Source organism: Aythya marila, assembly GCF_965140915.1.
Source record: "Aythya marila genome assembly, chromosome: 2".
NCBI lineage: Eukaryota > Metazoa > Chordata > Aves > Anseriformes > Anatidae > Aythya > Aythya marila.
In genome coordinates, this window is record NC_139043.1 from 140,808,964 (window position 1) to 140,834,765 (window position 25,802).

General features: G+C 34.7%; 1 protein-coding gene across 3 annotated transcripts in view; it reads right to left on the minus strand.

Moving 5' to 3' along the window:
• Positions 1-25,802, minus strand: part of CSMD3 (CUB and Sushi multiple domains 3) — a gene marked incomplete at both ends in the record, with an annotated part of 682,849 nt that overhangs the window by 482,999 nt on the left and 174,048 nt on the right. For all 3 annotated transcript variants that reach the window (XM_082754088.1, XM_082754087.1, XM_082754086.1), the window contains one exon: positions 9,371-9,578. In XM_082754088.1, the coding sequence (XP_082610214.1) occupies positions 9,371-9,578 (208 nt within the window). The remainder of the gene's footprint in view (positions 1-9,370; positions 9,579-25,802) is intronic.

The window sequence follows — 25,802 nt, forward strand, 5'->3', positions numbered from 1 at the left end:
TGGGGTCCATCTGTCAGAAGCAAACTGCTCCAGAATGGGTCCCTCATGGGCGGCAGCTCCCCCCAGACCCCCTGCTCCTGCGTGGGCTCCTCTACACGGGCTGCGGCTCCGGCCTAGGGCCTGCTCCTGTGGGGGCTCTCCACGGGCCGCAGCCTCCTCCAGGCCACATCCACCTGCTCCACCAGGGGCTCCTCCACGGGCTGCGGCATGGGACCCATGGTCTGCAGGGGGACAGCCTGCTCCACCTGGGGCCTCTCCACAGGCCACAGGGAAACTGCTGCTGCCTGCCTGCAGCACCTCCTGCCCTCCTGCTGCACTGAGCTTGGTGTCTGTTTCTCACTTCTTGCTGTCCCAGCTGCTGTTTTGCAGCAGGTTTTTCTTTGTTTTCCTTCTCTTAAATCTGCTTTCACAGAGTCACAAAGAACACTGCATATTGGCTTGACTCTAGCCAGTGGCGGGTCCCTTTGGATATGGATGAAACTGGCCCTAACATGGGGCAGTTTCTGGGCCTTTCTCAGAGAGACCCACCCCTGCAGTCCCCCGCTACCAAAACCTTGCTACTAAACTCAATGCAGTGACTTCCGTAGAAATATCCCAAAAGTCTACTTAGCCAAGAAAGAAGAGCGGGTTTAACCAAAATATATAAATATCCTCATTAATGAGCTCTTTAATGAAGGGAATAAAAAAGTCCAATAAGAATCCTGATTGGCTGGAAAATGAAACCAGGAAAAATTACATTAAAAGTATGGCTTACATCTTAAGAATGATTAATACCTATGTAAGCACTAGATAGCTTCTCTCAGGTGAAATAGTAGATTCTGTATTTGCTGTAGTCTTAAGTAATGTCTTGGCAGCTTTAGTTAGTCTTATCACAAGCCTTAGATGAAGGCAGAATATTTTTATAACATAAACTGAGAAGTTCTGAAGCTCAGCCCACAAAATGTCTTACAGATGCAAAACTTTGGCTCTTAATCCTGATATATCCCAGTTACGATGATTTCTTTGTTTTGCATGTCATGCAAAAATCGCTTACTGACAGGTCTGGAATTGTAATGTCTTTTATAATATCCATCATATCCTTGAAGGTATGTAAAAATGTACGTACTGCTGTGTCAGATCAGCAATACACCAAGACTAATGTTTTTTTTTTTTCTGAAAATAAGCAATAACAGATAATTCACAAGGAGTGTCAGAAAATGTGATTATACAGAAAGAAATTCATCCCTTCATATATCAAAGCTTCCAGTAACTATGGACTGTTAGCTTCTCAAATTGAACCCTTCAAGCAGGCCTTTACATTATACAGCCTTTGATAAATTCTCCTTATATAATTTTTATATCCATTTTCAATCTATTCATAATTTTGCTATCTACAACATCATGTCAATGACTTCCACAACTCAATTATGTATACTACAGAAAAGTGCTACCTTTTGTTTTAAAACAGCTGTCTTATAAATCATTAAGGATCCCTATTTATTCTACTATCAGAAAACATAAATAAACATTACTTATTTACCTGACATATAATATTAAATTTTTCATGAATGGCTTTCTTGTCCTTTTTCACTCATTTCTTTTCAAGTTTTAATAGGCTTTAGCCTATTTTATTCCTCTTTATAGATATTGTTTTTCATATCCGTTTTCATGTTTGTTTGTTTGTTTGTTTTCCGATTTCTGTACTGTTTCCAATTTTACTATACCTTTCTTGACACAGGATATCAGAGCATTAACATTGTTCAGGAAGTAGGTCACAGGGAAATTACAATTATCTTCCAAATGTTGACATTTTAAAGTTATACTTAGATGAATTTATGCTCAGGTTTCAAAATAATGAAAATTTAACTATTCTATTTTTTGAAACACCTACAAACTTTTAACCTTAAATATAGTTTAAAGTTGCTGGGATAGAATCATTTATAGAAACTGACACAATTTCTGAGCAAGCTTAAAAAACAAAACAAAACAAAAAAAACTTTGGGCTTTTTTAAAAATTATGTTTATTTTTATTTATTTATTTTCAAAGCTCTAGTTTACTGCATTTTGGTGGGGTTTTTGTTTGTTTGTTTGTTTCACTGGCATGACCTACTGTATGCAGAAAAAGTAAACCAGAATGACTTATTTTCTTTTTTACTAACTATTATGTCATGACCTGTGTGACTAAGCTGTGTGACTAGGCACCGGATAGCATGTAATTACTAAATCTGCTCTGACACTGTGTCGATCCTTAATAGAAATTGTTATCTTAGGTTCATAAACTATTTAATGGCTGTTTAATGGTTTACTTTATTTGCACCCATTCCTAAAATGATTTTCCCAGGCAAAACAATGGACAAGCATAAAAAAAAGGAAGCAACATCTGAAGCTCTGAGTAGACCATAGGCCCCATATAAGCAATGCTTTATCTTATTGTCAGGATTTATTCATGGAGGCACAGGGTTTCATTTACATATCTGAATTCCACTTTTGACTGTTGTGGCCTGAGACATAAAAGTTGAATGATGAATGCATACAGCTTACCCAATGTACTGATTTTTACCTGGAATCTATAAGCCAGAGTGATTTGGATCTTTTGTCTTGAGGTCTTTTGCTTACTTTGCTGAATAAGGCAAATAGAGATCATGGTAGGGACAGAGAACACATGGGAGGGAAGTGTGAAACCTATATGAATGACAGATGAAACAAATTTGATAATTACACAGTTTTTGTTGGTTTTTCTTTTATTTTCTTTTCTTTTCTTTTCTTTTCTTTTTTTTTTTTTTTTTTTTTTTTTTTTTTTCTGCCTTTTTAAAGCTTTATGTTCTCCTTTGCTTTATGTGTAATACTCCTTCCCTCACTAATGGAAGGCTGATGAATACTAAAATGGGGCTTGTTTCAGCCTTTGAGATATGCCTGTTCAGTCACTGATGTCAAGACAGCAGCAGTGTCCCTTGCTACTTAATTGTCATCCTTAGACAATAGTAAATGACCACACCAAATCGAGTGCAGTATTCTGCTTTAGTAAGCAAAGTGAAAGCATATCCTGTTAAATCTTTCTAGCAATCTTCCCATCTCTCTATTTTATTTTTTTTTCCAGAAACCACTGAGTCAGAGACTCCAAAATATTTTTTGTGCTTGCTTTTATTACAGCTCACGGTACTTAATAATTCATTAGTAAAACACCCTAGAACTAGACTATCATTTATCTCATTTATCTGGTTCTTACAAAAAAAAAAAAAAGTAAAAAAGTTACAGATAAGCAATACTAGAAGCACTCAGGGCTGCTTCATCCAAGGAGGGTTTAAAGGGGCCATGGAAGTGCAGAGACAGCAGTGATTAAATCTTTGCACAAGTGGGATGGTAGAAAAACAAGAATACTTTCCTACTGGGTAAGGAGTCTTGACAGTTCTTTCAATTTGTTTCTGAATGTTGGTAAGACTTTGGGAAATGGATCCAATCCTATCTCTGTCGAGTAGAATGTACCAAGAAAGTCTGTCAGGTGTATAACTGCTCATTTGAAAATTGCTTTTGGATAGCTCTTTGACTTCAGATGAAAATAACTTCATACATATTAAGTAGCACCACCATCATCATAAAACCATGCATATTCAGATAAGGCTTGTTCACTTTTGCGCTACTCATGAACATAGGAAAGGTAAGAAATTAGGAGTGATTTCAGAAATCTTAACTCACTTCAAGAAAAGTGCATTTTACTACCATTATATACTTTTTTTTTTCTTTTCAAAAACAACAACAACAAAAAATGCTGCCTTCTTAACATTGTTTACCTTAATTGGAATCAAATACTGCACACCGTCATGAGAATAAATTTCTAACTGTAAAGGAAATCAACTATGTGAAGTCTATGCTTACCAGGTTAAAAATTTGCATCTCTTTATGGATGTTGTCACTCAATCTACAGTACCTGAGACCAAAACAGTTCAGGCCTTGTTTTGAAAATAAAGTGGTCCTATTCCTTCAGGAACCAGCCTTCCACACCCAATGTGCCTCAATGTTCTTCTCAACTCTTGTGCTACCTTCTCAGTAACATTGGAACAACAACAACAGCAAAAAAAAAAAAAAGGTTATTTTTCATCTGTATCACTTCCTGGTGCAATTTCTTTGTTAGTATACAAATGCCTGGGCCAAGAGGTGGGGATGAACTGGAAATTGGAGTGGGAACTTAATTTTCAAAAGCAGGATCACTTTGTGTCCATGTAAAGTGTTAATTTGTAGCACAATGAATCTGCCTAACTCTGTGACCATGTTTGACTCCATATGTGAACCATTTACACACTGTAATCTAACAAGCAGCTGTCTCACTGTGGTGGTTTCACACAGAGCATAGCTGCCCATCAATCACCATTCTCTCACTTCCCCTCCTCCTCCTCAAGAAAAAAAGAAAAAAAATTGTTTGGGGAGAAAATATGACGAAAAAAGGTTCAAGGGCTAAGGCCTGGGAGATTGCTCACCAATTACCTTCATGGGCAAAACAGATTCAGCATAGGGAGATTAATATAATTTACTGCCTATTACTAACAGACTAAAGCAGTGAGAAACTAAAATTTAACTAAAAACACATTCTTCCTCTTTCATCGTCTCTACCTCCTTTGATCAGCACAGGGGAATAGGGAATAGGGGGTTGAAGTCAGTGCATAATGCTTCATCTCTGCTTCTCCTTGATCTTCACTTTCCCTGCTCCATTGTGGAGTCTCTCCCATGGGATGCCATCCTTCCTAAACTGATTCAAGATGGGCTTCTCACAGGCAGCAGTTTTTCAATAATTGTTCCAATATGGTTTTGTATCATATGGTCAATTCTTCAGGAACAGACTGATTCAGTGTGCAGGTTCACAGGCTGCAGGTCCAGTCCAGAGTCTGCTTCTGTGGGGGCTCTCTGTGGGCTGCAGCCTCTTTCAGGCCACATCCACCTGCTCCAACATGAGCTCTTCATGGGCTGCAGCATGGAGATCTGCTCCATAATGGTCCTCTCCACAGGCTGCAGGGAACTTGTGCTGCATGGGTGTGGTCTGGAGTGATCTTTGCAGCTTTTCAGAACTTAAAAGGGACATACAAAAAAATTGAGAGCAAATCTTTGCTCAATCAGATAATGACAGGACAAGGGGGGAATGGTTTTAAACTAAAAGAGGGGAGATTAGAGATTAGGAGGAAATTCTTCACTCAGAGTGTGGTGAGGCACGGGAACAGGTTGCCCGGAGAGGCTGTGGATGCCCCGTTTGTGGAGGTGTGTTCAAGACCAGCTTAGAGGGAGCCCTGGGAAACTGACGCCACTGGGTGGCGTCGCTACCTATGGCAGGGGGGGTGGAACTAGATCTTTAAAGTCCTTTCCCACCTGAGCCACTCTAAGATTCCATAATTATTTGATATATGCCATTTTACATTGGTTGTATCTAGATTTCTACAGGAAAACACGATAATTTAACTTAAAACCAGATACAGAGTAATGATCTAGACAATCCAATACTTCAATTTACTATGAAAAATTCTAAGTGTCCCTTACATCTTAGCAAGGTCAAATAGCATATATTTTGAAATTCCCAAGAATACACTGTCAGTAAGAGAGATGTGAGTTATTTTGCTTTAGAAAGAGTAATTGCATCTTATTTGAAATTTCTCTTTGCGAACTGAGAAAATATTTTGTATGAACATGCCAGTGGTGGGTCAAATGTTAAAACTGCACAGCTTTTCTTAGAAGTGCATTCCTACACAGAGAGAACAGATCTGAATACTTTGGATTTTTTTCCTTTTGTCAAGGCAGAAGTGGAGTACATTTTCTTTACAGCAGTTGAGACATCCTGCTATGCTCTCAAACACCTTAACATTAATGCACATCTTCATGTTAACAAATAATAAGGTAGTTGCGTAATTATATGCTCTTTGGAAAAAAAAAAAAAAAAAAAAAAAAAGTGATCCTAATTCAGACTATCACAATAGCTCTCTGAATGAGAGCAGTAAGCCTAAAATGTAATGACAACTACTGCCTTCTATTAGAAATAGCAAATAGTAATCACTTTCCAGTATACTTACCAAAATGCATGGGTTCATTCAAAACTAATAATCATTTCAAATTCAATTAGTCTAATACTCTTGCATAATCTTTTTGTAAAAAGCAAGCTCCAAATATGTAGGAAGAGAAATTATCAATTTGGTTTTCAAAAATAACTAAATTAAACCATAACTGAGAATAAAAGATATATTTAATGCATTCTTAGGAATACTAATATATATTTCACATTGTCATCCATTAGGAATGCATGACCATTCCTAATGCATGACAATGTGAAATATATATTTGTACTGGGTCTGCTTGGAATAGAGTTAACTTTCCCTGCAACAGCCCATACAGTGCTGTGTTCTGCAGCACCAGTTCTGGGAGGGAGCTTCTACCATTCTATACAGTTTAACTAGTCTTAACAGCTGTTATAACAATTTAGAGTAAAGTATGTGCTGGAATTGAAGACAACCACATCAAAGCAGCCTAGAGAATCATTCCAGTTTTTTACACACTGAGTATAAACTATTTGATTTAAAATGAACAATAGCAAAACAAGAGACTGAAAAATTGTAAGTGTCCTAAACATAAATGTTAGAAAACTCATGTATTTTCAGAAACTCTCTGAATGTTTAACTGAACTTCCATATACTGGAAAAATTGTCTCAAAATGAAATTGCTACTTTTTTTTCACCAATGAGTATCTCAAATCCTAACTTTTCATTTAGATAAAAAGGAATGTTTCATTAGATCTCATTTCAGTTTTTTGTTCTGTTGAGAAAAAAAAAAGTTGAGAAAAATAGTTTCCTTAAACTATTAATATTCTGTCAATTTCACTTCCAAAATGATAAAATAAATAAATAAAATAAAATAAAATCAATCATCTTTCTTGAAATTATGAAATGTCAGAATAAGGCCTTGACACCAGACAGAAAAAGACTGAAAGGTATCTGTGTAATTTTTCACAGTATTTAATGAAAATGTCCTGTTAAGATTTTCTCAAATAAAAGACCTGGAATAACTGAAATATCACAATGACTGAGTGGAAGCTTATGGAAAGTTAGCACTTCAAGAAGAATTCCTAGACATTTCTGCTGGATAACCCTGGACTATCAATTTTAAATATATTCTTGTTCATTGTTTTTCCTAGAAACAGAAATTATTTTGTTATACAATTAGGTGTGCTGAAGGAGAATAGTTTTGTTGTTGTTTTAAATCAGTAGGTATAATAGTCATGTAAAGCAACAAAATGTTTAAGAAATGATTCTATACTACTACTATCCAAATCAACCAATATGTTTTTAGTAATTTTACAAATCAGGCGCTATTTGTTTTACAGAATAACAAATAAATAAATAAATAAAAATCAAGAGTCTGGTTTTAGTTTTAGGACTGTACTCATTTGTACAGTTTATAAATTAAAATGTCATGAACTAAACCTGAAGCTATATTCTAAGGGGATATAAAATATAACCACTGTAAATCTAATTAACAAATTGTTGTTAATTAAGATTTCCAAATCTATTTTTCCCAGCATATGGGGGGGATAATTTTACATAACTGAATACATCAGTCTAATTTGGGGAATATAAATGACAATCTAAAAAAAGAATGTACTCTCAATCTGCTTCTCCACATGAGAAATTATTGAACTAGCATTGCAATTTTTTGTTTTGTAAATAGATAATATGAGAATTTCCACTTATAAAGTAATCTTGTTATATCATTTCAGTATAGACAAAGCCTTTTTCAAAAAAAAAAAAAAGGTCATTGTTTGAAGCTCATGACTGAATACATAAAATGCATTCAAATATAATAAAATGCACATTTAGCTATTCAGATGGTTCATATTGTCAATATGTCATTGGTGTTACTAATTATTATTGTAATTTATTGTTTTAATTTTTTTTTAGTTGACAGTTAGCTCAAAAGATTTCAGTTTAACAGACTGAGAAATAAATTGCAATTCAGTAGTAGTCTAATTCAGGTAATTAACTATGTAGGTGGCAGTATGAATTAACAAATTATAAAAGACTATTCAGTAAAGCTAAAATTCAGAGTATAAAATTCTACTATGCACTGACATAATAAGGAATATATTTTATACGCATCAGTTATAGAAATTGAGTTTTGTTTTCAAAACAATATAGCCTAATATGCCATATTTTCTTATAAAATTTGAATTAATGTAGTTTACTGGGTTTGTGTTTTGGTTAGTTTTTTTATTTTAATTAAAAAATTAGAAAATAAGGCTCTACTGACAAGGGCTAGCCAATTGCTTGTTATCAAATGCATCTACCTATTTTGCATATCTCTCATAATGAGATATGTAAACCAGTTAGGAACTTAAGATTTTCCTGGAAAGCATCAATGTTATTTATGGTTTTGTGTACCTCCCCTTCTTTGTGAACTGATAATATATTTAAACCAATACAACACACAAGGATTTTTGATATTCACATCTCTTCAGAGGAGTGTGATGTTGGTGCCATAAAACTACCAGGCCAGAAAAACACAGAATGCATCAGTTACTGCATTTTTTTTTTTTTTCCAAATGAAGTGAGTCTGATCTTGAAAGAGTTTGTATACTGCTATTTCTTCTCCTTGTATTATGCAATGCAGTTACACTGAGATCAGGAATTGCAGACGCCAGCCTAGAAAAAATATTCTTGCTACTTCAAAGTCAATAAACAAATAGAAATTAGCTACAAATAGAACATAGCATATATACAACTAAAATAAAGACAAAAAGTGTTATGGCTACCCAGGGTGTTGTATCTAAGATCAGGATGAAAATGTGGACATTTGTACACTCATTTTCATAAGTGCAATACTGACAATATCCCCACCGTATTATAAAATGTGACTACATATATAGCTCTCCATGCAGAAACTCCTCTAGAGAGAACTGTGACCAACAGGTGTAAACCAGCTCTTTCCCCAGCTCTGTGCTGAAAAGACACCATTCACCTTCTGACATCCTGTAATTCCCTGAAGGTTCCACCAATCCTTACCATCACAACAGCCCTTTCCAATCTGTCTTAAAATATACATTTTTTAATATGGTTAAAAATTAATATGGTTAATATGGTTAGAATGGATAGATCAGCAAACAAGTAGCTGAACAAGTCTACAGTGCCTTTCATATCAACATTCCACTCTTGGAATATATTTTGAAATTATTTTACAGATGCAGTTAGAATATGAATATACATCATATATATCAATATGTGCAACAGTAACAACTGTCTGCCCTCTCCCCCTTTTTTAGCTTTAAAAAAGCTTGATATATTAAGAAAGGCAAAAGTCACAAAAGTTATCCTTCCACATTTTCCTTCCCTTGTTTTTTACCAAATTAAAATTTTAGTGTGTAGCTTACCATATTGTAGGTGGTTCAGAACCTTCTACTTCCAAATAATCATATTTTTCTTCCATTTGGAAATCTGTAAATATGAGTGAGATAGTATCCCCAGGCTCTGCCACAATTGTCCATGTGCAATCTGCATTATTATGATACTCATTAGGAAAGTTGGGGCTTGATATGATACCACTGGATCCTCTCATAGTTCCTCCACAAGCGTCCTCAGCTGTGAAAAACAAAACAAAACAAAACAAAACTTAAATGTCATTAAAATCACCCTTCTCGTTGAAAAAATAATGTTGCTATCTTTTAGGTGACCAATTATTTCATTTTTTTAACAAGTTGTACTTGAAATACTTGAAACTTCAGTGTTAATGAGTAGTTCCTTTAGTTTTTAATTACTTCAAATTATTTTAGTCAGCACATATTTTTATAACCTACTTTTTATTATTTTTATTAGCATTGTTCCACTCATTTTACAATATCATGCAAAAATTTAATGAGTTCTTTTGCTCTAACCAAAAATGTTGTCACAAAATAAATTGAGTTTAACCCATATTACACACAGTCTACACATGATGTGCAGCAGCCACATCATACTGAAAGAAGCATGAGAATCCTATCCAATTTACGCTACTTGTATTATTGTAATTGTATTTTTGTGACTCGTTAGAGATGATTAAGTACTTTTCTTCAATAATCTTTTCAAACTCTCAAACAGCTGATCAGTTTTCAAAAGAAAGCCATTCCTGGAAGATTTCCCAAATGTCAGACGCAAGACAATTTCACAATTTCACCATAAAAATGTTTACATCAGAGTAATTTCTTTTCTTTTCTTTTCTTTTCTTTTCTTTTCTTTTCTTTTCTTTTCTTTTCTTTTCTTTTCTTTTCTTTTCTTTTCTTTTCTTTTCTTTTCTTTTCTTTTCTTTTCTTTCCTTTCCTTTCCTTTCCTTTCCTTTCCTTTCCTTTCCTTTCCTTTCCTTTCCTTTCCTTTCCTTTCCTTTCCTTTCCTTTCCTTTCCTTTCCTTTCCTTTCCTTTCCTTTCCTTTCCTTTCCTTTCCTTTCCTTTCCTTTCCTTTCCTTTCCTTTCCTTTCCTTTTCTTTTCTTTTGTCTCTCTTTTTTTTTTTTTTTTTTTTTTATTCATAATTTCTTTCAAATGCAACCATTGAAATACTTTTTTTGTTTGTTTGTTTGTTTTTCTTTTCAAAATAAGTTTCCAAGTTTCCATTTTCTAATGTACAATCTTATGTTGGAAAAACTTCATTCTTTACTAAGGTAAGAGAAAATGACTGAATTGTTGTGTATTTTCTAGTTTACAGGTATAATATGCCTAATAATTCAAAAATTGTTTTTGAGGATATCATATCAAAAATATTTCTGTGAGTTAATAAAATTGATCCTGAATGTGGTGTTTTTAGATAACTTATATGGAAAAACCTTTTTACTGGATGGAAATACCATATCCCACTTTTTATCTCACTTATTCTGTTTATTAGCCAAATGTCTGAGACATACATGTACCTGAAAAGCAATTCTTGCTTCTGCTTAATTAGAACGTTAACACAAATAAAATGTGCCCTGAAACCTGAAATAAACAGCCAATATTGCTGAAAAATTAACAAGGATTTTTTTTTTTTTTTTTTTTTTTTTTTTTTTCAAGGAGTATAGCATCACAGAACAAAAGCTATAAAGAATTCTGACTGATCGATCCTAAGGAAGAAAAATTTAAATAAATGTAACAGACCTCTTAATTATAGTAATTTTTAGGAGTTTAAAACAGCAGGCTTTGTCCCTTAAAAGTTTTGTTAGATTATTATGTATACGCATAGACCACCTAAAGTAAAAACACTTCTTGGGTTTAATCTTATTACTTAACCAGTGCATTTAGAATGCAATAAGTAAACAAAACTGAGGAGCCTCAACACATTACATGATCAGTTTCCTTACTGTGAAAGGAATAAAACTAAAACAGTATATGAAAGGTAATAATGAAGTTTGGGTTTTATGCATTGAGGAGCATCAGGAGAATAATTTTTAATTATTAGTTCTCAAAAGGAAAATTTCCATTAAAACAATGTGGAAAATACTTTCTAAATTACTTTGAAGGACCTTTATAGTTACATTTAATATTTATTTACATGTTTTATCATCTGCTGTTTTGAAAATGTTCTTAAAGATAAATTTTTTTAGCTAAATGAATTAAGCTTATGTAATCTGGGAAGACAAACAGTAATATGTGGAATAATTTTTCAATACATATAACAAGTTCAAAGCAGGAGATTAGGAGTATCATGCAACACTAGAGATTTTGGAATAGCTTTCCCTCAGACTCAAAAACAGAAATACTTTTGAAAAATGTTGAACTACAGAACTCATTATTTTTGCTTTTCACAAATGAGTTATGGAGAAACCTAGCCTAGTTCCCAGTAATATAAAAGCTGTTCATTAAAAACATTGCTCTACTATATTAATAGTTAAGAGAATAAATAGAGAGCGTGTTTAAAAATAGAGGCTGTCAATGATCAAGTCTGCTATTTCTGAGCTCAGAAATCTCTGCTTAGGGATTTTTGCCAAAATGTAATTTTGTCACCATCAACAAGCCTTGAGAAAACATCACATATTTTGGTCTGATTCGTGTAGCAAAGTGATTAAAGTGATACTAATATTTAAATGTTCTTAATGTAACTAAAAGCATACCATATATGTTCTTAGCCTTTGTAATGCAAGTATTAGCCCAATAACCAACAGAATTATTTTGCTGGGTTCATTTATCACTTCATCTATAGTATAATTTATATATTTTTCAGTTGGTTGGTTGTTTAGTTGGTTAGTTGGTTGTTTGTTGTTTGTTTTTGTTTTATTTTGTTTTGTTTTGGTACTAGTCTTGTAGTCAGATCCTCAAAGGCTAAGGGAAAGCCTGTCTGGGAAAGGGCTAAATAACATCAATGTTTATTAAACATCATGAAAATGTTTGGTACCTTAGACTGTGAAGTCACTGGAAAAGATAACAGGCCTTCAAGAAGGCTGAGAAACACTGAACAGGAGTTGACTTCAACAGGAGTTTACTTCAGAGTGCATAAAACACTTACAAATAAAATTAATTTAATAACTGTTTCTATAGAGTCTTCTTTTAGCAGCTGTATCTCTATACTCAATATTCTATATTTCTATCACATTCAAACAGCAGAATTGTTTAGATGTCAGCTCTGACATAACAAATAAAAGAATAACTAGTAAGAGAGAAAATATTTATGAAGACTAACTTGTATCACTAGGTGACAAGTTTAATGACAATATATGAACAAGGGAGAAAGAGGAGAAAGATAAACTTTGCAGTAATTTCTGTACTCAGAATCCATATTTCTCTATTTCTTTACCTTGCCACAGCTTTCTGAATTACCTCTGTCAAACTACTGAGATGCAAATCCTCAAATATACTTAAGTATCTACCATTACAATCACTGCAATCAAAATGTAGTACCTAAACAGCAGCTAAGCAACTAAAGGCCTTGAAAGAACTGCATACTATTTCTTTTAATTTCCAGTTACCAAACATGGAGGAGAATAGGAATGATACAAAGGCGTGATGACAAGACAATACTTGGGTAAGACTTGGTACAGTCTGAAATTATGCAGTTCCAAATACATAGCAAATATGGATGGCATTTAAAGAAAAAATACTCTTTTAAAATACCTACTCCCTATTTTCAAAAAGCAAATTAAATTTATTTTATCACATATTCAGAAAATTTATCTAGCCGTCAAACTTGCAAATTTGATACAAAGGCATAAATGCAAAAAGTATGCACTCTGCCAAGATGTCACTTTTGCAAACATACTTCTCTGATCTTAACCATATGCTGCAAGGGGAAGATTTTTCAAAGTGATATGCAAGTGGGGACTTGGCTTAGAAAAGCTTTTTGAGGTATTAAGAATTCAGATGAAGATCTCTATTTGAATATGCATGAGGGTTCATAAGGAGAGGGAGTATCTCTGCTATTATGATGTGAGTGATGATTATGAGAGTATAAAGGTTTAGAAGGGTTTTCTTCAGCTTTTTCTGGGCATACACAGGTTTCTAATTTTATACAAAAATACATGCTATTTTTTATTTTCTTATTAAATGCCATGAAAAGGAAGAAAGATTTGTGTAATTTCTGGTAAAAAATAATTTTGTAAAATTTTGTTTTCTAAACACATGAACATCTTCCTTGTTTGCTGTTCATTATTCCTTTTTTCATATTGAATTTTGAAAATATTTTTCTCTAGTTAGTCCTCTCTTATTTAAACTTTATTTTCTGCTTATTCACCTAGGTTTTGGTACTATTAACAGTAAAATTACATGAACATTGAACTGTAATTTTCAAGAAGACAGATTATCAAAGACAGGCAATGCTATGAGTGATTTATAGACCATGCAAATTCACTGATTTCAGTGACAGTTCAATGAGATTGCATTATTAATCAAATTGTAATTTGGCACACAATGCATCCTGTCATCTGATCTATCTAGATATTTATAGTGCATTGAGCAGTTGAACTTAAGTGTATAACTCAACTTCATGGAGTAATTGACGTCTGTTATTTAGTCTTAAGAATAATGTAAGAAACAGTGTATCAGCTTGCCTAGTTAAAACAATGATTTTATAGCAGCTAATAAAAGTTATGAGCAAGCAGAGACACTTTAGAAGGAATCCATCAAGAAAAGCTGAGATGACCTGTAGCAATTATTCTGTACTATGATCTTAGCCACACACACTCTATGGATTCATGGGACACTACTCACTTAGTGTAGTTCAGGTACAACTCCAGACGTAATGTGGTCTGCTCATCTAAATTTTAGGAAGGCTTATGTCAGGCAAATTGGATGAGCAGCCTAAAGCAGTCAGCATTCTACTGTCCCCTTTTAATCATGTAACAGTAATTAGTTCTTTTAAATATACACATTAATAACTACCTTGTCAAAGGTCACAAAATATCTTTAAATTAAAAGCAATCAATTCTTTGAGAAACTCCAATGATTTTGCAAATAATTAGTATAGGCGAACAGGTAACACTAACTATGTATCTTATCAATATGTATAAATACCTTAAAGGAGGCTGCAAAGACAATGGAGCCAGGCTCTTTTCAGTGGACCCCAGTGCCAAGGCAAGAGGTAATGGGAACAAACTAGAACACAAGAAGTTCTGGAAGCATTTCTCCACAGTACATGATGGTACATGATGGAGGACTGAAATGGATTGCCCAGAGACATTGTGGTCTCCCTCCTTGGAGACCTACAAAAGCCACATGGACACAGTCCTGGGAAACTTGTTCTAGGTGTTTCTTGCTTAAGCAGGGGGTCTCTAGGCCCTCTCTAGATGAGAATGTCTCTAGAAGTCCTTTCCAACCTTAACCATTCTGTGATTCAGTGTTTTCAAATATATATATATATTTTTTTTCTTTTGTAAGGTCAACTAAGATTAATATGTCAAATTCTACTGTAATATTAAAACTCACCACAGCTACTGTTTATTGTTTTATTAGCATAAAATATTACCACAACTCCTGTTTACTGTTTTATTAGCATAAAATATTTCTGATCTTTTAAAGGAAAATTATCAGAATGAAGAACTTATGTAACCTGCTATGTGAAAAACTTAGTCAGTTTTAAAGTCTGCTGTATAGTTATCTGTGAAATTTGAAAATAAATTCAATAATAAATGACATAGATCAACACAAAAATATTTGTAAGGAGCTCCATAGGCAATGTCATTTTCTAGCAGATTTCTCTCTGTTAAAGAATACTACTTTGCACACACTAGCTTTCCCTGTAAATTATCTTCAGAATAGCCTGATGGTGTTCAGAAATGTAAATGAAATAATTACTAAACATTCTTTGAGTGAAAATCTTTAAGGATAGTTTTGATGATTTGTCATTAATGACTTACATAAAATTGATCCTTCTTTTGAAGAAAGGGACATAAAACATCTCTTAAGGACAATGAAGATTTGTTTGCTTTGGCTTAGTGCTGTGACTTGTAAAACTCACAGGGATTTTAGATCCCAAATAAACCCAGGAATAAAATAAAATGACATGATTCACATCCTCAAATCCTTCATTTTGCACTTCTATGTTCAGTATAACTGTACAATTTATACAGATTTGACAGCCAGCAAAAAAAAATCAAATAATAGCTTCTGCAGCTAAAAAGGTGAGGAGCTTAAACTGTGCTCTTGCAGAAGTTAAATGGAATAAATTACCTCCTAAATTGCCTCTTCTGAGACAGAATCACAAAAATGAGTGATGCTATTGAGAAAACACTACCAACACCAACACAATTGTTTGAGCAGCCTCTGTTCAGACACAAGTGGAAAAGGGCAACAGCTGCCTTGGGTGGGTGACAGCACTGGAGACCCATAAAGGGGAACAGCTGATACAATGAAAAGTATAATAATCTACACCCCTTTGCGTGGCCCCTGGAAGAACCCATGCTGGAGCAAAGGAGAAGCATGGGAAACAAGGATCAGGAAAAAATGGAAACCAGCAGATGCTAACCCCCATCCTCCTTGCCAGTGGTTCTGAGTGTGAGATGGGGCAGTACTCAGCAGCACTCAGCAAGGCAAGAGTGGAGACTGTAAAGGGGCAGGAGGAGTCTGGAGTGAAGTTGAAGCAGGTAAAGGGGGATGAAAGGTGTTATCTGTAAGGAATTTAATGCAATAAGTTTTGTTTCCTTTTGTTTTGCAACACCTGAATAAATAATTAAAGAATTATGTTAACAGTTAATAGATTGCATTTCAGTGAGATTATCAGAAACAGGGGTGTTGGCCTACAGCTGTATATCCTCTTGTGAGTGTTCTTCATCTGAGTAACACTGTGCTGAAGAGTTTCCAATTGGAAAAGCATACATTTTCTAGTAACACGGCAGAATGATCACAGATGATTATGCTAATGTGTAAAATAGGAATGTGACCATTACCTAAAAATGTAAAGCAGTACTTGTTTTATTTATCTGATGGCAATGTACTGTGCAAAACATATTAATTTCTGTTCTGATAAAATGAGGTGGGGAGGAAGGCTGTTTGACTCATCCTGGTTTCAGCACCTAGTGCCATTAACATCAGCTGAGGGGAGGAAGAGATGGCTCTCCCCTTGGCACCCACTGGCCAAGTGGTACCCTCTTGGATGAGGAGTGCAGTGGGCAGGATGTGAAAGACCCATCTAGAAAGTAGCCTTCATGAAAGCAGATGAAGATAGTGATCTAGGAATGAGCAGCACACATCCACACCACAGCATGGAAAATAGAAACTTTCCTGTGTTCTGAGATGTTTGCTGCAATCTAAGGAAATGCAGAACATTGCTGAAATCAGAGCAAGATGAAGGGAAGGTTGAATTTCATAGTCATCCTGGAAGGGAGAGGTCTGTCCTCCAATCCTCCTCTTATGGTTCGGCTAGTTTCTGTGTAGCACAATGTAACAATTCCTGCTCTGGGCACCCCTCCCAAAAATATATTGATAAACTAAAGTGAATTCAGCAAAGAATCACCAGGACTGTCAGGACTGGAGCACAGATGAGGCTCAGGAAATAGGTCTGGTACAGTCCAGAGAAGAGGCAGCTTCAGGGGATGATAACACCAGCTCCCAGTGTCTACAGGGAAACAACAGAGGTGCTCTCTTTTCAGTGATGCACAGAGACCAAGAAACAATGGGAGTAAACTGAAGAGGGATTCACACCAGGTAAATGTAAAAACTTGTTATGATAAGAACAAGAAAGAAGTTGAACAGAAAAGTCTGTCCATACAATTTCTGAAATTCAAATGTTGACCAAGCTCATAATACTTCTACTTTAAAAGACTGATTCAAAATGTATTATTGATTCATCTTCACCTAAAGTTCCTTCTTGCCATCTCAAAACTATACTTCCAAAAAGAAACATATATTTATATAAATATTTAAATATTCCAACTTCTGAATTCTATTTTGCAAATATTACCAAGTTGGCTACATTAGGAAAAAAATGAATAAGTGATTTTTGATAAAATCTAACAAAATATAGATATTTTGTGAATGTTTTAATTAAATAGTAACATAAAATCAAAATTGGAATTTCAATAGAGTAGTGGACTTCTATATTTCTCTTGATTTGTATCATAAACATCACTAAAATATATTTTATTATTGGGTACATCAAGTTGCTAACACTATGGTTTTAAATTAATTTATTAATAGTACTTAATTAGAATTTTGAAAAATTTATAGTTACATAAAAAAATCAATTCAAAATTAAGTTGACAGGTGCCTCTTAGAAAATAATCTAATTTCTCAAAAATCTCTGGATACATAATAGAATTATTTGACAAAACTGTATGATGGACACATTTTAACCTTGAATAAGTTGTCACCTGACAAACAACTCTTAAATGTCAAGAGCTGTTTTTATACAACTTCCCTCAAAAAGGGAGCAAATCTTAAAGCATCAATAGCACATACATGAGAGGATTTGTCCACAGAAAGTATCTCCTTTTCTGTAGTGGCTTACTGGAGAAACCTAGTACAACTATGTTCACACCTGCATACATTTTGGTGAACTAAGTCCAAGACTCTGAAAAGATGGTAGAATGGTAGAATGTGTCTTCTTTTTGTACATGATAACTTGCTTGTCCTAAGACATTTAAGAATAACGTCTTATATACCCACAATTTGGATGTGTCAAGACCTGAGTAGTAGGTACAGTATCTTAGTATCTTTCCCTCCCCTCCCTTCCTTTTTTTTATTTTATTTTATTTTTTTTTTAATCTAATCTACAACCAAATCGTTAAGATGGGACCAAACCCTTATTTAATTCCTTGACACTGAAATTTGTGAGTTGGAAGATTTATTTGCAGACTTATTTCTTTGTAGACATAGCATGCTCAAGCCATTGAATAACAATTCCAAGCACATTACTATTCTTTCTTTTACTGAAACACGAAGATCCAGACTGTGGTGGTGACAGACTCAACACACAGACTAATAATGTTTAGACTATTAGGATTTATATCAAGCTAACAGAAAATTCTTGGCTTTAGTTAGATGTAAGGTGTGCTTCCTCTTTACCTGTAAACAATATTTCAAGTTTCCAAAATGTTTATACCTTTAAGATACTACAGTAAATGATGTTTATTATACTTACAATAGTATAAACTTTTAAAGATCTCATTCATAAGAATTATGCTATTTGAGGAGCTGAATCAAATAGAAAATATGTTTATACATATAGTAAAGAAAATATATATTTAAAGTTTCAAAAATTTTGCGTTGGTTGGGTGGAACATCTGATCTTTGACTACATAGAAGAAGGCTATGGAAAAGATAGGGTTAAACTTTTTCCATGGTGCACAGGAAAAGGACAAGAGACATATTGAAAGGATATTCTATTTAGATATGAGGAAAAAAATATCACTGCTACAGAGGCTAACCATAGTACTGGGTTACCCTTAGAGACATGTGGAACTTTCATCCTTGGAGATTTTCAAAACTGAACTGCACAAAGCCCCAACCAAACATTTCTGTCTTTAGTTTTGAGAGGTTTGTTGGATTTGGTAACATCCAGGGTCCCAAAAGAAGTTGTCCTATAATTTTTATGATAGCTTACATATAGGAAAGAACAACAAGAACAACAAAAACAAAAAAATAAGCAAACAAAAAATAAATGTGAGTTGTCTGAATTATCCTATTATTATTATTACTGTTATTATTGTTATTATTATTTATCTCCCTGCATATATACTGCACTGTTTAGTGCAGGAAGGAAAAAAAATACTTCCATTTGTTTTATTTCAGCTCTCTGGACGCAGCATTTAAAGTTTTTGTTTGTTTTCTCAGAACAAGTGCATTGACTTTAAATTTCACACCATCTAATGGAGAAGGTATCGCAATGTAAACATATTAAATAATTTTTATCTTTACTATAAACATTGTGGAATGAGACCACTTGAATCTCTTTTTAAATACAGCACCATACAATCAACCCTTATTAATTTCTTCTATTAGTAACTTAGCATTCAATATGCTTACTGGGAAAAGAATCTATAATACTTTTCATTGTCTAGTCCTTTGACCCTTCTAACCTCATGACAAACAAATTATAAGAAACATGCAACTTGAAATAATGTACTTTATAAACTGAAGAAAAATGCAAGTATAGATCTAAAATAGTTACAGGTCTATAAACACCTAAACAACAGGGTGTATCCTTGTTGGGCACCATACAATGCAGGAAACATGATTTTTGTTGCGCATTTGTGTTCTCTTTACTTCTAAAATTTTTTAGGTACCTAAAAAAACCTGCCTTTTATCCCAGCTTAAAATGGCTAAGGATGACAAAATGTTTTCAAGATTTCAGAGTCAAGATTTCTGTACTTGCTTAATTATGCACAGACCTTAAAATTCAGCACTCCTGAATGTGATCTGTGACTAGTGCTTCACCAAAAGAGAGGAGCAGGACTTAACCTCTTCAGAAGATATTTTCTCAGCCAACTTATGATGACTGATCTGACAGCTCTTTTATCTTGTTTGCCAAAATTTATCAAACTTAATTTAAGTCTGCTTGCATTTGAAAAGTTCACAGACACATTCAAATTTGGAAAACTAAAATCAGAACATGAAGAGAAAGATTTTTATACCACAGAAGTATTTAGAAATAAAAGTTTCAATAATTTGCTTGAGGGATGTATGAAGAAGTTTTTGAAGTAGAAGTTAATTACATCTCCTTCCTGTTGTCTAAATGCCTCTGCTACTTATGTTGCGTCCTGCCTCCAGATGGTTTCTTGTTTTCTTGTTACACTCAAAGTATTCCCAGGGACAAAAAGGAATATTATATATATATGCAGACACTTTTTTTTTTTTTGTCTTATTAATGATTTAATGAGAAAATAGTCCAAATTACCTAATAAATGCAGAGAAACTTTGTTAAAAAACTGTTAAAGATGTTGTACGTTACTGTTTTATTACTATAGTGCCTGTACAGTGATGTTTGCAGCATGGCAAACAAACAGGAATAAGTACAGGTCTGCATGCCCTTATAGAGCTATGTGATCTCAAGGGGGTCACAGAATTGTTGTGAGTAGCTCACACAACTGGAGAAACTGAAATGGAATACTGGATATACTTTTATGAAGGACAGACCAGGACAGACCTGAACTTGTTATGAAGGAACAGCAGTTACTACTCCACAACATGGAACACTGCCTAGCAAACAGACAATGAGACAAATGAAAGCTAGAGGCTAGATTAGAGGCTAGACCAATGCGGGTGATGAGGTGATAGGTGGGAACTGTAGTTGATTACCATATAAGAAGGTAGAAGTAGATACAGAAATGCAGAAGGCAATTGTCTGCCTTCTTAACACAACTGTAAGTAGCTCATATTTACAGGCCGTGGTCCGCTTGGGGTCTTGAACTGCCCTGAGATCTCCTGGAGGGAGGATTCATAGCAAATCAAAAGCAATCCACAAATTTTCTACAGTGCCTTGATGAAAAATTCCAAACACAGATGTGTAATGCCTTCTACAGCTTTATCAGCAGAAAAAGGAGACAAGAGCATTCTGTTAATGGTGCAGGGGACTTTGTGAAAAATGGACATGGAAAAGGCCAAAGTACTCCAAAGTATTTTTTTATTTTTTTATTTTTTTCCCCTTGGTGAGACTTGCCTTCAGGAATCCCAGACCAGAGACAAAACCCAAAGCAAGCAAGAATTAATTTTAATGGTAAAGGGTTAGGCGATTAGGCTAGGAAACACGTAAATAAACTGGACATACATAATTTATCAGGATCTGATGGAATCCACCCACAAGCCAGTAAGTGTCACCGTAAGCCACTGTCAATTATACTTGAAATGTGGAGGTGACTGGAGGAAGTTCCTGAGGACTGGAAAAAAACAAATGTATCTCCTATCTTCAAGAAAGGCAAGAAGGGGGATATGGAATGCTACAAGCTGGTCAGCCTCACCTTGATCACTGGAAAGGCAATAGCACCAAACCTTTTGGAGACCATTTTGATATGCATGAAGCACAAAAAAAATGTGACTGGAAGTAGTCTGCCTTGATTTGTTAAGGAGAAATGCTGAGACAATTAGCCATCTACAAATATATTACTGGCTTGGTGGATGTGGGTAGAGCCATGGATATTATCTTCTCTTCAGCATGGCTTTCAACAATGTCTTTCATAACATCTTCATAAACAAACTGGTAAAATATGAACTAGATAAAGTGACAGCAAAGTGTATTAAAAAATGGCTGAACTCCCAGGCTCAAAGTGTGGTGAAGTGTATGAAGTGGTATAAGGTTCAGTTGGAGGCCAGTTACCTTGCATCTAGAGTAATGCATCCATTTTTGGGCTCCCTGATAAAAGAGACATATGAACATACTGGAAAGACTCCAGTGAAAGGCCGCAAAGGTGATTAAGGGACATAGCAGGAGAATTGAGAGAGATGGGGCTGTTCATCCAGGAGAAGAGATGGCTCAAAGGGATCTTATCAAAGTATGTGGATAAATATTTGATGGTGGAGTGAGTAAAGATGGAGCTAGACTATTCTCAGTCATATTAAGTGAAAGGACAAGAGGAAATTGGGCACAAGTTGAAATACAAGAAATTCAGTTTAAAGAGTTTTTATTTGGTTGGTTATTTTTCATTTTCTTTGTATGTTTGAACACATGAACAGGTTGTACAGGGACACTGTGGAATCTCTGTCCTTTCAGATACTCAAAATCCTACTGGAAATGGTCCTGAGCACCCTGCTGTAGGTAGTCCTGCTTTAAGCAAGGGGTTGGACAAGTTTTTACACAGAGATGCCTTCAGTAATTCTGGTTCTGTGATTCCATGACATGGAAGTACCATGCCCTAAACTTGATCGAGAGCTTAGTACAGTGCAAACAGACTGTATCAAACCATGGCAACAGGATAACATGAACAAGAATTGAATGTAACAAGCCTTGGTACTGGCCACAGATCAACAGCTGTCAGAACAGTATCAGAAACTTGTGGAAAAATATATACTGTTATTGTGGACTGATCTGATTGGCTACAAAGAACCTCCAATGCAGAGATCTGATAGGAACGTTTGAACAGAGGCATACAAAATCATAGAAAAGCAAAGTGCCCTCAGTGGAACTAGTATGTGTTGAAGTCAAGTTGCTCTACCAACACTGAGAGTGACTGGAGTGAGCATTACCTTCCTTAGGCTGTACTGACATCTGCACTGGAGCAGTAATTACAATGTCTGTCAGTGTGCACAAGATAAGAGCTTTCCCCTGACACATCATATTCCTCCCTTCTACTTTAAAAAAAAAAAATAATAATAAAATAAAAAAAAATATATATATATATATTTCCAAGTTGCAGTTTGGTATTTCTTGCAAACCTACATGCCTGCCCACCCACCCCCCACTTCCACCCCTGCCTACAATCATCATACCATCTCTTTATATTAAAATCTGTGCATTTTGTCCACTGTAATCAAAAATGTTATACGTATGTTCTCATATATAAGCCACTTAAGGTTATCCTAAAGATCCACTTAAGGTTATCCTAAAGATCCATTCTTTTAGAGCCATTAGGGCCACTGATATATATCGTTCTTATTTCATACATCATTTACTCAACAGGTAGTAATGCCATATTCAGATCCATTCTATGGTTCTGAGTTTTGGATTCACCATATGAATCCAAAGCATAAAAGATCTGTGCCCAAAATCATTACAGAATTTTTGCTGGAAAATTACAGTGCATGCATAATAGTCAATCTAAAATCCCAGCTTGGTGTCCATTTTGCTGTTTAACTTCAAATTTAAGAAGTACTTGAATTGTGGTCCAGGAATTTATCTTTTATTTTCACTTGCTTCTTATCAGTTACTAAAAGTTACAAAAATGTCTATTACCAGGATTCAAATACATGGTAAAACATGGAATAATGCTCTTGGAGAGCAGAACTGAGCTTTAAAAATTATATATAATGCTGTTTTCCATTAAGGATGCCTCAGTACTTTTATTGATATTATGGTTCATGGCACTCTATATGTATGAACTGTATGACCACATTTGATATGTGTACTTCTCAGACTGAAATAGAGGTGAGCTGAAGAGCAAGTAACTGCCTAGAGAGGTCTTGGAATTAAAACTCTGAAATCCCTGATGTCAGACCTTATACTAAATGCCATTCCTGTGAGAATATGGAAAGGAATTCTGAAAATGCCTCTCTTGATTACAATATTCATCCTTTATTCCCCTACTCATCCTTGAATAGGGTATGTGCTACAAATGCTGGTAATACATGTTCTTTTAAGCATTGATGGGTAGACATATCTCAGGCTTTGTTTTGCACATATTAAATAAAAATGAGCTTGAGAGATTGCTTCCATAAAAATGTCAAATTCCAAACTTTCACTGACCTACCACAGGTGTGGTGGGTTAATCCCTGCTGTCAGGTTAGCCCCCACACAGTTGCCCACTCAGTCACTTCCCAGTGGGGTGGGGGAAAGGATTGGAAGGGAGGTAGCAAGGAAACTTCTGGGTCAAGATAAAGACAAGTTAAGAAGTGAAGGAAAAACAAAAACAAAAACAAAAAACAAAAAAAAAAAAAAAAACAAAACAATAAAAACAAACAATGCAAAAGCAATCACACACTACCAGTAGACATATGCTCAGTCATTCTCTGAACAATAGCTACTTTGGAAAAACTTCTGCAGTTTTAATGCACTGAATGACATTATATGAAAGGGGGTATCTGTTTGGTCTCTATAGAGACAGCTGTCCCAGCTGTGTCTCCTCCCAGTCATTTGCCCACTCTTAGCCTACTTGCTGTGGGGACAGAGTGAGAAACAGAGATGGAGGCCTTGGCACTGCAAGCACTGTTCTGTTAAAATGTCAATAAGTTATCAACTCTGTTTTGATCACAAATCTGAAACAACACTGCACATACAGCTATAAAGAAAATGCAACTAAATGCAATATATTGGATAAGAAGTTTTTTATTTCCAGCTCACATTGAGTTTAGTTTGAATTGAAGGCATAAAGTACTCTATTGAAAAAATAAAATGTTTCAAAATACAAGACATTAAATGATCCCATTTTATAAAGCCTTGTGAACTGTCCTGTTTTCCATTAAGTTTAAAACCTCTTCAGAGCATTCAAAAAGCTGAACACATATTGGTAAATTCAAAAGTATAAATACATATTGCTGCTGCTAAAGTGCTCTCCTGATAAGCATAATTAAAATCAGAATTTACAATATCTGGCTATCTTATGTGATAATCCATCACTCTTTATTTGTAGCATGTTTAAAATGAAATAAATGAAACACAAAAATACAATGGAATCATGCTATTGAAGTGTCTGAATTAAATAAATATCAAAAGGCACTGAGTATGAACATCTTACTTCAATGCCAGTAACTTCACACCAGGTAGGACATCAGTGCTGAGGCTAGGATTCTCCCCCCCAACTTTTTTTTTTTTTTTTTTTTTTTTTTTTTTTTTTTATCTCCCACTCCTGTAGCTAAAGCAGAGGTCTGTGACTCCTATACATTAAAACTGCTTCACTGCTTCAATCAGGTAATCAGGATTTAATTAATATTAGCTTATTTTGAACTCCAATATAAGTTTCCTAAAGCAACGTAACTAGTTTAACAGTGTAACTGATAGTTCTCACGCATTTTGCAAATGCCACAGAAAGACACAATACATAAGCATTCTGTCAGCAATCTGATCACCACAGGGGCAAAGATGCTTAGAACTGCACATAAGAAGCACCCAAGAAAAACTATTGCAAGATAAGCACAAGGAACTACAAACTGATGTCCCAGCCATTACACAAGAACGACTGGCAAGGATATCACTTCAAGACTAGCAACTTTGTATATGTAATGACACTAATTAATAATATGAAAGAACTGTTTGCACAAAGTATCTTGTTAATCTATGGGTTTAGTAAAAAATAGTTTAAAAGTTTAAAACTAGCTTCATTTGTCAGTTTTCCAAACGTTCCTCTGACAATAGCCTCCAACTCCCTACTATCAACATGCGGACATATATTCCATCTCGATACTCCTCATCCAATACTTGTCATATCATAATGCTTAAAAAGATGATGGGATGGTGTGTGTATTGATGGACCAATTTTGCAATTCCATCTGGACTGATGGCATTGGCATTATACAGGATTTATTAAAGAAAGATTTTTACTCATTAGATTAATTTAGAGGTACATGAGGAAAATGACCTAGGTCAGCACACTCAATTTAAAAAGATAAAATGTAAAATAAAATGTGTTTTAACATCAATGCTGACACAATGTGAATACCATGTCCCTATCTGGATATCTTCAGTGCAGAAACAGCAAAGAAAATCAAAAATAAGGAGCAGACTGGCTGAGAAAAGAAATCACACAATTCATTGGCCATTGGCTGTTGGAGTATTTGCATTCAGTGACAATTCC